The sequence below is a fragment of the Vigna angularis genome, chromosome 9, assembly GCF_016808095.1.
Source record: "Vigna angularis cultivar LongXiaoDou No.4 chromosome 9, ASM1680809v1, whole genome shotgun sequence".
In the NCBI taxonomy this organism is placed as follows: domain Eukaryota; kingdom Viridiplantae; phylum Streptophyta; class Magnoliopsida; order Fabales; family Fabaceae; genus Vigna; species Vigna angularis.
In genome coordinates, this window is record NC_068978.1 from 6,793,697 (window position 1) to 6,809,247 (window position 15,551).

Sequence of the window (15,551 nt, forward strand, 5' to 3'; positions counted from 1 at the left end):
TTCGTTGCAACTGTTCACTTACATTAATGTTTCAGTTTAAGTGAGAGTGGTTTGGAATAGGTTTAAGACGAATCTGACATCTGTGATAAACTCTCTTCCATCGCATTCGTCTTATTTTGTTTCACACAATCTTTTACATGTTTCACGTATCACCAAGAACCTTTTAAGTGTTTTTCAATTCGCTAAAGATAATTGTGTGTTTTTCGAATTCTTTCTTCATTTTTGCAACGTTCAACACCAGGAAACAAAGGTGATTTATATAGATATATGGGGTCCATCGCATGTATGTTCTATAAATGGTGATCAACATTATAATTCATTTTAAATCTCATGCATGCTTGTTTCTTGGTTCTTCTGTTAACAAGAAAGGACATCTCTTTTAATGTCTCACATCTTAACACAATACCGTTCATACTTGAACCCTTTACAATTATATATATATATATATATATATATATATATATATATATATATATATATATATATATATCGAATGTTAGAGTTGTCAAAATGGGTTCAAATTCCTGAATCAACTTGATTTATTATGAATTCAAGCCAAGTTGGATTAAAAAAAATTATAAATTTCAACACGAGTAAAAAATGAGTATGGTTTACTAAGAACCCGAAATGTTTTTCTATCTCTAAATGTGTTTGGATTGTTTTGTATTTTTGGATTGTATTTGGATTTGGACTTCAATTAGAAAAAAATTGTAAGTTTTTTAGGATTGAAAAAGAAATTGTAATTAAGTGAATCAATATGTTTAACATGTGGAACAGAGTCAGATTCAACTTTTTTGAACTGGTTAATAAGTGAATAGATTGAATTGACTCATTAAATGATCAACATATTATGGGTTGGGCTAAGTGAGGTCGGATGACCTTGATAACTTTATGAAATGTTAAGTTTTTTAAATATGAATATGATGAAAGATTTAAAATGTTAAAATAATTTTGTTACAAAATCTGAATATTGATAAATAATTATGATGTAAATTTTTATTAAAAATGAAAATAATATAAACAATATAATTATCCAAATTAAGAAAAATAATTACAAGACTTTACACTAAAAAGTGCAAGAATAAAGTATCGTCATTTGTAAATATATATCTAGTGATAACGTTACAAAAACATTTTTTTTATAAAGGTTCTAATACCTACTTAGTTTCGCTGAATTTCTTTCGAGGATTAAATGATGTTGAAGAATAAAGTCCACAAATAACATGTGAGTCTCCACCATAACCATAACCAATATGAATTCCACATTTACGACAAAACAATGCATTATCTAAACAAGTAAACCACGATACCTGAAACCAAATAATATTAAAGGTTAATTGAAACAACAAAAAATTAATTAATTACAAACTTTTGATATTCGTGCATAATATCATATATGATGACATCAATTAAAAAATATTCACAAAAATCATATAAACATTCAATCCAAAATTTCAAAGCAATAAATCGAACTATGACACAAAGTATTTAAGATTGTTAAGTTGTTAACATTATAATTATGAAATATAAAAACATTATATTTCTTTAACTAATAAGAAACCAATACACTTATTGTGGTAGACTTTCACCTATGTATAAATTAGATAAATAGTAGGTTGTCATGTCTTCAAAATTAGCACATTGGTGTATTCTTTTCTAATTATAATTTAAAGCTTCTTACAGTTAAGAAAGTCTATCCATGTATTGATTCAACATAAAAAAAATCAGTGTTATGAAATTGAATAATGTGAAGTGATTTAGTTGTTCTTTCAACTTCTTCATCATTCAATATTTATAAAAAATTGCAACCCTAAAAAAACTCACCTGAGAAAGTTTAAAGCTGAGGACACCACCATTAAAAAAACAGTTTCTAACTTCATATGTTATATAGAGATGTTAGATCATTATGCACCCATTATTGTTGTGATTGGAAATATAAATGAAAAGAAAACATCACAATTTGACTACAATAATTTTCTAATTTATTATTGGTTGTCCTTATTTTTTGTCTATGATTATGAAACTTCACTTCTCACTCATAAATGATCAAATGTTATCCTATGCCATACTTTTTTTTAGGAAGACTAAGTCCTCATCAAACCTTTAAATTACTACAATTTTGTCTTTGAAACCCAATATTTTCATATTCCAATGATTTTTTCATTCCATAATTGGCAAGATTTTGATTTTGAAAGCTTATGGATAACATTAAATAATATGTACTAGAAGTATAAATTTTCACTCAAGAAAACGATAAAGACCAACTAGATAAGTTACATATCTCATTTATGCTTAGATAAACAAGACCGAAGCATTAATCATACAAAATATAATATTCTCTTCAATTGCATCGGTGATACCCATCATTTCTATTTTTATATCAATATAAATTAACATCATGTTGTATACAATAGTATCACAAATCACCTAACTTTTACTTATTATTAAGTGCCACATCTAATAAAACATGGGAACTTAGAACACTTGAAAAACCATACATATCAAAAACAAGACGGAACAAAACAAGACGGAACACTTATTCTTCTTTTTTTTATCTTAAATAATTTGATTTTATTTTAATAACTTTTTCATAGAAATTTTGTAACATCACATCTTAACATAAAAAATTACTAAATAAAATATTGCATAATTAATATTCACAAAACAGAAAAAAATTACAGAATAAAATATATTAATACAAGCTAAAATTATAATAAGATAGCATTTACACATCACAACTACTAGACCAACTAAATGTATTTCAAAACGATACAATTCATGTTCTCATATAATTCAACAACTCATACAATTGGCTCCTCCTTCGTCACAGGAGTTTCTTACTTTCATTTTCATTTTCATGTGTTCACACCAATAAAGTGATAATTACAAAAGAATAAACAACATAATAGAATCAACAAAACAAAGAAAAGCAAGTTAGCTAAAAAAGATATACATGTAATCATAATATACTAAGTCATTTAATTTATACATGTAACTGTTAAATTGTAAGCCGAGTCAGTTAGTTTGTTAAACTAGACAGCTGTTGCTTAACTGTCTTGGCAGTTATATTTTTTCTAATATAACCCAACTCCTATACATTTTGAACAATTAGAGAGTAAGTGTCTTAGTGTGAATAATACAAAGTTTTTTGGTGCATCTTTTGGGTGCAACGGTACTTGATCGTTCGGTGTTCGTACTCGGTTGATTCGTTCTCAGGTGTCAGGTGCAGACGATCATTTTCGTTCTCAGACGTCAGGTACAGATGATCATTAACAGTCGGTGCAAACGTTTCTTAGTGTTCGATTCAGGCATCCACAAAAAGTTCGTCACACTAGGATAAATCCTCGTTTTCTACCATTCTAACAATAACCACAATAATATAATATTTTATCTTACTCATATTTAATATATTACATAGATTTCTTTATATTCTAGTTATTTTAGTATTTATAATTTATAAATGAAGAAAATACAAAAGGGAAAATTTACCATATGTCAAAAAAAATAAAAAAGTAAAAGTAAAAGTAACTTTGCTAAAAGAGAAAAAAAAAAACAAAATATGTGTCTCATTTTAAATAACCTGTCTTGTCCTGCGTGTTTCTTTCTGATTTTGTGGCATACTTTTTGTATTGTATTACACATGCACATACTCTTTTCTCATTAAACAATCTATTCACTTTCTTTTCTCTCTCATTTTCTCACTCTCCTCGTTCTCTAATGCTAAAAAATCTTATTTGTTTTATACAAATAAATCTCATTATATACTAATTCCTTGCTATTTCATATATTAATCTCATTTTCTATTTATTTTAAATTTCATATATTAATCTCATTTCCTTTTATGGCATTAAAGTTAGTGTTTTTGACAATTATGGTTTGAAGTTTTATAACTTAATTTCTTTTTACATGTAACATTTAAACCTCACTTTCCTTCATTTGTCAAATTGTCTATTCTTTTCACCAAAGTTTTCCTGTTGTTATTATTTTCTTTTGTTTGTCAAAAACAGAAACTTGATACTTATTATGGTTTCCAGTATTCCTTCGGTCGTCTAACAAATAATTGGTAAGATCTTAATTTACTTTTTATGTATTTGAAATTTCATCATCTTTTCACAAAATCATTAATACAAAAATCACTTTTTATGATGACTTATTGTGATAGTTATCATTCACTTATTATAAATGTGATGAAAATTTCATTATAATAAATATTATTTATTTTTAAAAAATAAAATACTTATAATATATGTTAATTATATTTTATTTTATGCGATAAATATACTATTTTATTTGGACAAGTAAAAGTGCCAGTATTATAAATATTAATTGTAAAAATTCAAATTTATATATTGTTATATTTTTAAAGATAAAGTCTCTGTTTATAATATATTGTTATATTTTTAAAGATAAAGTCTCTGTTTATAATATACTTGCATAAATTCAGTATCATTGATGTTTGCATTTTTAAATTTTTTTATTGTATTATAAGTTAATGATATATGTAAATTGATTAAGTTAATATATAAGAGAAAAATAATGAAAATAATAAGAAGTATTTGAATGTTAGCCACAGAAATTATCAATATAATAAAGAAAAAAATAGAAAAGAAAAGATAAACTCGTACAGTTTTATACAAAATATTTTAAAATAGCGATTACTTCTAAAAAAAGTTTAATTAACAATTATATTTTTAAAACTATTAGTTAACAATTATATTATGAAGGATAAAATATGAATAGAAAAGATATACATAAAAAGATGTATCATCTTTATATATATAGGTATATTTTATATACAGGTTAGATTAATAAATTATTTGATTGTAAGTAAAGAATAATTACTTTTAATAAAAGTCTAATTGTAAAATACGTTATTGAGTGCAATAATACTTACATTCAAAATAATTTAAATTATAATATGCACTGAAAGAATAAAATCAACTCAATTTAATTTTTTTTGTTTACTTCAATTTTATTAATTAATAATTTGCTGTTTTACAAGAATAAGGAGAAAAAGAACACTTAAAGAAATCTTAGACTTAAAATATTTACATATTATTTTCAAAAACCAAATATATATCTACTGACTAAATACGCACTTAATAGTAAATTTAAAATTATTTATAAGAAAATGTTTTTTAATTATAAATATATTTTGTTTTATAACTTGAACTTTGAAAGTTATATTTAAAACTTACAAACTATCTTGTATATGATTGTCCTGTCAAATAACACAAGAGTAATCATGATTACCAATCCCGAAATCGAAACATATTGAATGACCATTTAAAAGAATAATTAAAATTAATAATTATAATTTATGGCAAAATATAATTAGAATTAATTTGATGAGTAATTTGAAATAAAATCTATAAATACAAGTTTTTTAAGATAAATAACATGAAATTCATCTAAAATCTGTACTCATTTTGGTATTAGAATATTTCTGCTTCCTAATTTGACCAAACAGAATTTCAAAGAGAAAAACAAAAATCCGAACACCCAATACCCCCATACAGAAAAAATGGAATAAAAATAAATTTAAAAGCATGATATTTAGCACGAAATATCACCTGATATTAAAACTATATTTCCTTAGTGATTGACAACGTAATTAAACATCTCAAAATTATGTAAACTTTTTTCCTAAAATTTACATCCCTTACTATCAATATTTATTATAGAATGATTTTTCGATTCATTGTAAAATAAACTTTGAAAAAAATGAATGCACAGACCTTAGGTCTAAATGTAAACAGCTGATTATACTAATAAAGAAAATACTTTGGATAAACCATAAAAATTAATTATTTGCTCTTTCAAGTTTTAAAAGAAAATAATCACAGTCCCAATCATAAGGAAATGAAGAACGTTCCATGAAAGGCTTTCCCCAATCATTCAACGACAGCCACATGTGATGTGTACTCACTAACAGCCAAACCTCGTCTAAGTCATCAAGTGTCAACATTACATAAAAGATTATCTTAAATAAATATAACTAATATTAAAAGATTAGTCTTAAGTTTGATGTATGTAAATAGAAAAAAAAAAAAAAAAACTCACCCAAGTAATTTCCTTTATATATGTAACAAACAATTTACAATAAATGTTGAATAATCATGCACTACATAATTTCGAATTTAATCTAGAGTCTAAAAAAGACTAGTTTCTCTCTATAAATTAATTGGTAAAATCTATCCAAAATTTTCCAAATCTTAATTTTATTCTTATAAGACACGACTTATTTTGCGACATTCTTTACTTAATAAAATAAAATAAAATCTAGACAATATCGTAATTAATAAATCTACCACTTTATTTCTTATAGAAAAAGATTTCCGTGTGAAGATTATAATCTTCGATTATTATTCAAATTACATAAACCAAATAAAATCTGCATGCAAGGTTTTAAATTCAATCCTTACATAAAATTATTACTATATACACTTATTAGTATTTTAATAATACTTTTTTATTTTTAACTTAAGTACTAAATATATTATTATATTATTAAAATTCTACTATTAAAATGACTAATAAAATGAAAATTTTGAGAGTGTCAGTATATTTTTGTTATTTATATATGTAGACTGGGTAGTTAGTTGCAAAGACGTATCAAAAGGTAACCATAGCCACACACGAGAAATTGCTTGCAAAATATTCAAACGAAAACAAAGAAAATGTGAGAATACCTCAACTCATACCATAGGAAAGTTCACACCAATATAGTTAATACACAACCAATTATACAGAGTGTGAGAACCCTATCTTTAAAGTCTAAGCTAGATCCCTAATACTCATCAATTTACAAACTTCTTTAAAGTTGTCATCCATTTCTGTCAATTCTAATAAAATACAGAGTTCATGTCCTAAGAAACTGACAAGCAAAGAATTAGTTCTGGTCTATAGATGGATTTAGGTTGTAAAACTCAGCTGATCCATCCCTCTGAAAACTGTTAGCACCAAGCTGTAATTTTGGACTTGTAATATGCCAAAATTACAAAATAAGCCAGTGCAATTACTGGTTTCACCCAGCAGCAACAGCATCAGCTCTAGGATTTGTATCCAGTAGTTGATGCAGCTTTGCACCAGAATTTGGTTTGTTCTCACAGAAATCACTCTCATTGTCTGCACTTCTATCGTTAGAACTGGAATTATTAACTCTTGATAGCAGGTTCTCAGTACTTACTGGTGTAGACCTCTTGCTGTCAATGCTTTCCAAAATTATCTCTTCCCTTTGTCCCAGGTGAGTATTTATCAGTTTTTCCTGAGTCAAAATCAATGAAGAACTCAATCAATATCACATCACAGGATACCTATGAAATGTCACAATAGTATGAAGGAATATTTATAGCAATACCCTCATTGCAGAATTTTCCATCCTCATCTGCTCTGAACCTTCAGTCAATTTAGTTATTTCTGACTTCAGTGACACATTTTCAGCAGTTAACATCTCAACTTTTCGGGCCAATTCTTCAGTCTCGGCCTAAACAGAGAAAATATGAGCATTATTCATCAACTTTTCTCATGTCAGATCAGCCCTTTTCCTATTTAGTTTTTCAATTTCAATTTTTGAGGGCTACATGCACGGAACTGAATAAGCATGAGATAGGACAGAAACCAAGCAATTCATGTCTTTTACCAGGCAACAATAGAAACTATGGAAGATTAGCACGTCAACAATAGAATAATTTATACCTGCTTCCTCAGTCTGGACCTTCTAGCAGATTCACGGTTAGATTGTTTCCTCCTCTCCCGTTTCAACTCACGCTCATTCTAAGGAATTCAAAGATACACACAGAATTAACCATCAGTAAAAGATTGAGGGTGCAGCATAATTATTCTAGTATGTTTCACAAGCATCTCTCTCGTGATAAAACATTAGAATGAACCATTATCTGAACAGACCTGTATCCAAGCTTCAGGAGGCACAGCTGCACAAGGTTGTGGGGCACTCGTGAGATTTTCCTTAGAATGAACAGTCAAAGAGTTCCTAAGCTCCAATGCTGTGGTCATACCTGAAGAAATTACAGGACCTACAAACTTTCCTGCAATACTAGCTGGGGTAGTAGGCACAATTATTTTCGAAGATCCAAATATCAACTTATCAACACCCTAGTACCATACTCAATGATCTAGTTGACATCAAAAGTATAATTGTGATCCAAGACAACTCAATCATTCATCAAGATGCAACAGTGAATAGGACTATTAGAGTCATACCAGTGGTTGATGTTTCCTCTCGGCTTCTTTTCATTTTTGTTTGATTAGCCTGAGCATAAAATTATAACATATCATAAAACTTAATTCTTCAATTTGTAGAATCATTATAAATGAAACACTGTTAGTGCACAAGGACAAGAAAAAATATGTTAATAGTGACAATGTTCTCACCCCTGCAGTGTTGCCATCACTTCCATCGCTAGAACCCTCAGTATCCACACTGTTCATATCACCATAAAATTATTCAGTTACTCATATCGACTTACTAGTATAACTCTCGGACCAAAATTCTCTTACACGGGAGAAGAGGGAAGTAGAGTTCATTCTGGTAATAATCATATAGAAAGAATTTGGATCAACAAACCTCTGTGACAGCCTGTTTTCAGCTCCAAGCTCAGCACTCTCTGCATTGCAATTGCCTATTGACATTGCAAGCCCATCAAATCCTTTCAATTTCTTCATTAACCCCTGATCGGTATTTCCGGATAATTTTGTCGGTGAATCTACACTTGAAGGAGTCCCAGCCTGCATCATTTTTCCATGTCAACTCATCATAATTCATAGTATTCGGGGAATTAAGCATAAGATTAGAAACTAAGAAGACAATTAAGAGAAAATAAAAAACTTACAGCAGGTGGAGATGGAACTCCCTGGCCGTGTGAATGTGGCCCCTACATTATACCAATATAATTTATGAGTACATAGGAAATTTTCCAATCACGAAGGTTTGTTACATTAAGAAGATCATAGAATCAAAAGGTCAATAACAGCTTAAAGGCACCCACATATGAATAACATGAAAATACCAAGGAAAAAAGGAATCCCGTCTTCATATATTCCTAACCCTTAAAAGTAAAGATTTAAAATAAGAAGTACACTTACAATAGCAACTGCAGGGTGAGTATAAACTCCACCAGGAGGATAAAATGCTGCATATGGTGGCCCATAAGGTGGCATCATAGGCTGCAAGAAACAATAAGTTGGCAAATTATTCATCCCTTCCATCTAAGATATATATCAGGAACATCCAAAAAAGCATAGAAATGGTAATGGTAAAGCAAAATAAATGTCTCTTGGGGGCACTACCTGTGGCGGACCCCACATGAATGGGTGTGGAGCATGACCAGAAGCCACAGTTGAGTTGAAGTATGGAGGAATGTTGACTCTTGGCCCATAATACTAATATATGGCAAAAATGGTTAGCAATTCGCAAGTGGGAAAAAAATAATAGGTTTCATCAGATCATTGGTTTAAGAATAGCTAAAAATAGAAATACATGAACTAAAATTGTTGATTGATCAAGTGAATTTACAGTGCTACAATCTTTTATTGGGATAAAACTTGAACTACTAAATTTTTTAGAGCAGTTATTTTATTTACATTAAAGTTATTTAGCTAAAACAATGACTTTGACATGAAGACTTGTGTAATTAAGGCACAAAGGAAATGATGGCAAGAGGTAGGTAACCTGCATGGCAGCCCAATCAGGATAGACATGAATGTTAGGCTGATATGTCTGATTGGCCTGATCCTGTCAACAAGGTTAGAAATAAGTATTTAAGAAGACTATTTATAAAATGTGTCCTCACACATAGTGCATAAACAGTTCTCAGCTTACAGTTGTTGCTGGTGAAGAAGGACTTCCAGTTTGAACAGATTTCCCTTCCTCACTGTTTCCCATGAGGCAATCACCAGAAGAAAAGCACCGAGTCAAATATGTCCCAACAAGTTATTCAGCTGCATTCAAAGAAGCTATGTTGTTGTCAGCAAGAAAATGTTGCAAAGACTAAAATATCATATAAAAGGTTCTATCTAGCAACAGTACAATATCACTGAAAATGTTGGTTTACTCTGTTAATGACATAGTTAGCATTCAGACAACACATACTACAAAATTACCCACTGCAGTTTGACATTATGCAGGTGTAAATATTATACAGATAGCATCAAACAAATATTGCTCTTTTCTTGCAAAAAAAATACCACAGACAGAATGAATACTCAGTCAATAACAGAATGGTATAGGGTCAACTATGTCTTTTTGTTACCCCACAATGGATAGAAAGCGATAAACACAAACCACCAAAGCATTACATAACAAATAAAACCCAAAAGGACAATCTGAGAGCACAATGACAAAAAAACCCTCCAAATCAAAAATCTTTTTCCACCCTCATGCTGAGAGAGGAGTATTGAGACTCCTAGAATTTGCTACCTGAACCTCCATACTTTACAATTTACAGGCTTAACCCCTGATCCAAAATACCATCACTTCTTCCCTTGTTATTTTTTTCCAGCTATTTCATAGAAGAAAACTAAATTCCCAACAACAAAAAATTGCAAAACAAGAATCAAAACTCTAATCCTTTTGCTCCATTAACTCACACAACACGAGATCCAGGGCATTCAAAACTCTAATCCTTTTGCTCCATTAACTAGAACATATATTTGAAAAAAAATATGTATATCAACAAAAACCACCTTATGCTTGCGTTCCTTGTTTCTATAAATTTTCTAACACCTTTTCCCTAATCATAAAACTTCAAACCCAAAAATAAAAATCAAATCTTTCTGAGCTTGAATCACAGCACCGAAATTCTACGTACCTGATACCTGAGGGGATTAAGATATCAAACTCTTAACCAAAACAAGGAAAAAGAAAATCCCAGAATGAAAAAGAAAAAAAAGAACAACAATTGGTTCTGGTGGGTTGAAAATATCCTGAAATTAAGGTTTGGAAAAACAATTCCGGTGGTTCTCTATCTACTTTCTCTCTCTTAAAAAACGAGGGAAAGAGCTTGCTTGGGTTTCAGAGAGAAGGAAGGGGTGGTGAAAAAGGAAGAGAGGAGAGAGAGGAGAGAGAAGGGGCCATATCCACGTCACCACACACGTGTCTAATACAGAAGCTTGCGTATGCCTACGCGTATATACGATAGGTTGGGCGAGTGTGGTGGTTGTTGAGGTGGCCATTAATTTATTCCAGTGTCATTGACATCGCACACGTGGTCATCTTTTGTGGGGTCCACACCAGTTTATCCGGTCATGTGAGCTTACGTGTCTTTTGGATTTAAATACTTTTTTATTAATTAATTAATCAGAAGATATTTATTACCGCTAAAATTAATAGATATATTACGTGATTGAAATTATCTTTCTTTCAAAAATGTTATTAAAATGAATGCTGATGTAATGTAATTGTACTGTTAATATTTGTAAACAGCCATAATGTTCATATTTATCTTGTGAAGGTATATGATAAAATAGTTATAAAAAAAAATAGTATAAATATATATTGAATAACAAACAAAATATTTTAAAAAGAATAAACATATTAAATGAAATAAAATTTAATTAATTTGTTAGCATTTGAAATTTATATGCTATAGATTCTTTTAGCATTTAAATGTTTCTTAATTCATTCTTTTCAATATATGTTTTACTGTTTGTTAAATGTACTACTTTTATAACTCTTTCCTCGTATTTAACAAGTGTTTTGCAATCCAAATCTTTAATACGACATACAAAAGTATGAATTAACTTTTTCTTTCAAATATTATTTTTTATAATAATAAATTTATTATTATTATATTTACAAAATTAAATATAAATATCATTTATAACTTCATTATAAATATTTTTTATTTATTTTATAGATAGTTTTATACTTAGAAAAATTATTAAATTTAAGATGAAACTAAAAATACGATTAAATTTAGAAAAAGGTAAAATTGATAATATGTTATTTTTTTAAAATTTAAAAAACTTTGTGTAAGGATAAATTTGGCAAATAAATGTAGAAATCCTTTTAAATGTATTGCTTTTATATTTATATTGATGGAATATTTTTACCATAACAATATAAAAATTAGGTTAAAGATTTGAGTGAAAGAATAATAATTAATTAAGTCTTTTGGTAAAATAAATAATTATGAATAATAGTTATATATATATATTTTAATTCACACATGCTAAATAAAACGTGCTAAAGTGGAAAATTAATATATGTAGATACTTAACTTTAACTTTTTTTTGGTATACTTCAGTTATGATTTCATTTTGATAATATTCTATAATAAATCTGTCATTTAATTTTATATTTATATATTTTTTGAAGCAAACCGAATTAAATTACTTACTATATTAAAATATAATATTATATTCAGAATTACTTTAAAAAAATATGATTATCAAAATTTGTTTTTATATTTAATTATATTATATCTATAATTTTGAAACAATGGTAGCAAACATGGAAATATGTACAGTAGTTTTTGGCAAGATTAGTAATTTATTTATCGAATTAGATGGCAAACATAGTAATTATAAAATACACTACATTTTTATTTTATAATTTTCTAAATATATTAATTATTTTATAGTTATAAAATTAAAAGATCAAATCGAAACTAAATTGTAAAATATTATTCAATTTGATTATATATTACATTACAATTGTAACATCCCAAAAATACAGTTTAAAACTATATAGTTGAATAATCACATCTAATAATAACTCAGATCAGTCTTACATTAAACAGAGCGTACAATTATGGCCGAATGGCCTTACAAAGCATTACTAGAAATTAAAATTGTACAAGGTACACTCCTCACCGAACGGTTTACAAAAGAAGATACCGAACGATCATACTAAAACAAAAAGGGAAGATGATCGAACGACCACCTTACAATCAACTAAGCTACTAACCGAACGTCCTATTGTTCGGTCTTCACTTCAACCTCGACCAGGTTCTATTCCTCCAGCGTCTCTTCCAGCAATACGTCTCCTTCTGCTAACATCCACACGGATGATCATTGCAATGACAAATACGGACGTATAAAACATGACAAGACAGGAAAATACAGGGTAAACTTATGTAATTTAATTCATGCATAAACATACATTCCAAACAATCAACACACAAGGTAAATTTCAATATATGTATCATACAAAACCTATTACTAGACTGACTGTCCGGACTGTATAAAATCTGTGTACCTACGACGTTCGTGCACCCGGGTAATGTAGTAATTGGGATGCCCTCAATAACTGCCACCCGAGGTTAGTCCTATCTGTCCAAATTAACCATAAGGACTAGGACCTCCTACTGTTTCCACACATGACCTACCCTCCTCTACGTGAGGACGAGTACTCACGGAACATCAGGATGAACCGCCAGCTTAGCATGCCCACATTCATACTTTACCAATTCCAATATTCATCCATGAGTCGTTCCTCCCCGGAACACTTGTCCATAATCCAAAACATTTCAATCCATATCATATTCTCTTATCTTTCATTAGTATTCATCTCACTTAAACATTTTTCACAAAGATCCGTAAGGGTACCTAATACCGAATGTTCAACACTGATTCAGAACAAGACCAAACACTTGGAGCGAGACCGAGAGATCTCCAGTTCCAGAATAGATTTAGACTAAGAGGGTACTATCGGTTTGAGAAAGAAACCGAGTACAACCAAATATCACAGTAAATGAATGGAACGAACGTTAATTACAAAGTGAATCAATTAGATGAAATTATTCTTGAGGACTTCAACCGAACACTGAAATGACCATGCCCAGTACTAGGGCTTTATGCCGTAACCAAAGGATACATACACTTCGAGACCTTATAAGAATAATACTTAGAAGAATTCCCATGAAGAAATCGAACGCTTATGAAAACTTAGCTTATTTGGGTTTAGTATCAAGAAATCAGAATGTCAGTCAAAGAGTGAACACTATAGTGAGCGAACCCTAGTGAGCTTGAACGAACGCTCTTATTATGAAGTTTAGCTTAAGGAGCTAGAACGAATGCTTGGTGTAAGACCAAACATTTGTTTAGGATGAACACTTGATATAAGACCAAGTGCTACTAAGCTTATAGAGAATAGGCTTGATAAATATAATCAGATACTATTTGAGTAGTGTTTAAGAATAACTAAAATATACAAATACATATATATATATATATATATATATATATATATATATATATATATATATATATATATATATATATACTTAAGTTTATCACAGAATACCCAGATACAACTATGCTTGGCCGAACGCTCAAGCATAGTATTACAACACGAAAACGCTTGTCCTTAACTAGGACCCTTCCCAAATGAAAGAATCCAATTCTAACCAAGTTTACTAACATTACCGAACGGTCAATGATCGTTCAGTGATGAACGTACACTATCATAGTGGAATTTCATATTCAGAATTCATTTATATTCACCTCATTTCTTAACATATAGTTTCATAACTTATACATTCATATCATAATCAATTTTCATACTTCATACAATCCAAACATATCAACCATCATATATTAATGCAGTTAATTCAACGAACGTTCATGCAACACACATAATCATACAAATTAAATTAATAAGCTTCCCTTACCTTACAAAGTGAATGAACGTTCCTAGAGAAGACTTGAGGTTCGCTTGACTACAACTCCTTCTACCCTTACGTTCAACAATTCTTCAAAAAGCAAACCAAACAACCAACAATGGTTCACCCAAGATGAAATCATGCAACCAGAATTTGGTTTGCATGTGCCAGAAAACGAACGTCTAAAGACAAGAAGAACTTACCAGTTCAAAACTCGAAATCGTTTGGTTCAAACTAAAGCTCTGGACGCCGGAAGTGCTTCTACGGTTCCTGAATGGTGATCGGAGAAGAGAAATGGTGAGTTTTGATAGAGATAAGGGAGAACTTTTAGAGAGAAGGAGGAGAATTTGAGAGTTTCAGAGTTTGGAGAAGAAGATGCATGCAGAGAGTGTGACGTAAACTTTCCAAAAACTCAGTTTTGCTTAAAATGAACGTCCGCTCATCTGCCGATACCTGCCTTCCACTATCTGATTTTCGGATCCTCGTCGCTTGACACCTGGCGTCCGTTCTGAGGGGTTTGGATGCGTTTTTAATGATTCTCACAAAAATAATACAAAATTAAATTAAATAATCAATTTTTATATTTGATTTCGTTTCCTTTAATTAAACTCGTCTTTTAGTGAAAGAAAATTTAGGAACTAGAAAATCTTATTGAATAAAATATACTATCCTTTTAAATTCACCATACACATGTCCATCTTTTATTACTGTGAAGGAGGACATAAGACAGTTTAAATATTTTTCTTTTATTTTTTATGAATGTCTTAATTTGTAATATATAATATTTTAAACGAATAATATTGGATAATACTTCAAAAATTACTATAATTCTAATAATATTATTTGACAAATTTGAAATCGTACTTGAGTAGATAATCATACTTGTTGTAATAAGCTCACTGGTTTTCTTTATGCAGTTATATTTCT

The 15,551-nt window shown here is 29.4% G+C and overlaps 1 protein-coding gene across 4 annotated transcripts; it reads right to left on the reverse strand.

Annotated features, from left to right (window-relative positions):
• Nucleotides 1–6,681: 6,681 nt before the first annotated feature.
• On the reverse strand, nucleotides 6,682–11,039 carry LOC108322615 (common plant regulatory factor 1). Of its 4 annotated transcripts, none has more exons than XM_017554762.2 (13): nucleotides 10,830–11,039; nucleotides 9,842–9,960; nucleotides 9,692–9,754; nucleotides 9,310–9,402; nucleotides 9,106–9,186; nucleotides 8,853–8,894; nucleotides 8,588–8,748; nucleotides 8,395–8,443; nucleotides 8,210–8,272; nucleotides 7,909–8,115; nucleotides 7,699–7,776; nucleotides 7,361–7,486; nucleotides 6,682–7,267 (listed from the first exon to the last, which is right to left on the reverse strand). In XM_017554762.2, exons 2-13 carry the CDS (start codon nucleotides 9,902–9,904, stop codon nucleotides 7,028–7,030), a joined length of 1,266 nt encoding a protein of 421 aa, XP_017410251.1. In that variant the 5' UTR covers nucleotides 9,905–9,960; nucleotides 10,830–11,039; the 3' UTR covers nucleotides 6,682–7,027. The 4 variants fall into 4 exon arrangements, with proteins under 4 accessions (XP_017410251.1, XP_017410250.1, XP_052724470.1 ...); XM_017554761.2 differs by having other exon boundaries at nucleotides 7,909–8,060; nucleotides 8,224–8,272; nucleotides 9,692–9,748; nucleotides 10,830–11,038; XM_052868510.1 differs by having other exon boundaries at nucleotides 7,909–8,048; nucleotides 8,224–8,272; nucleotides 10,830–11,038.
• Between the last annotated feature and the right edge of the window lie 4,512 nt (nucleotides 11,040–15,551).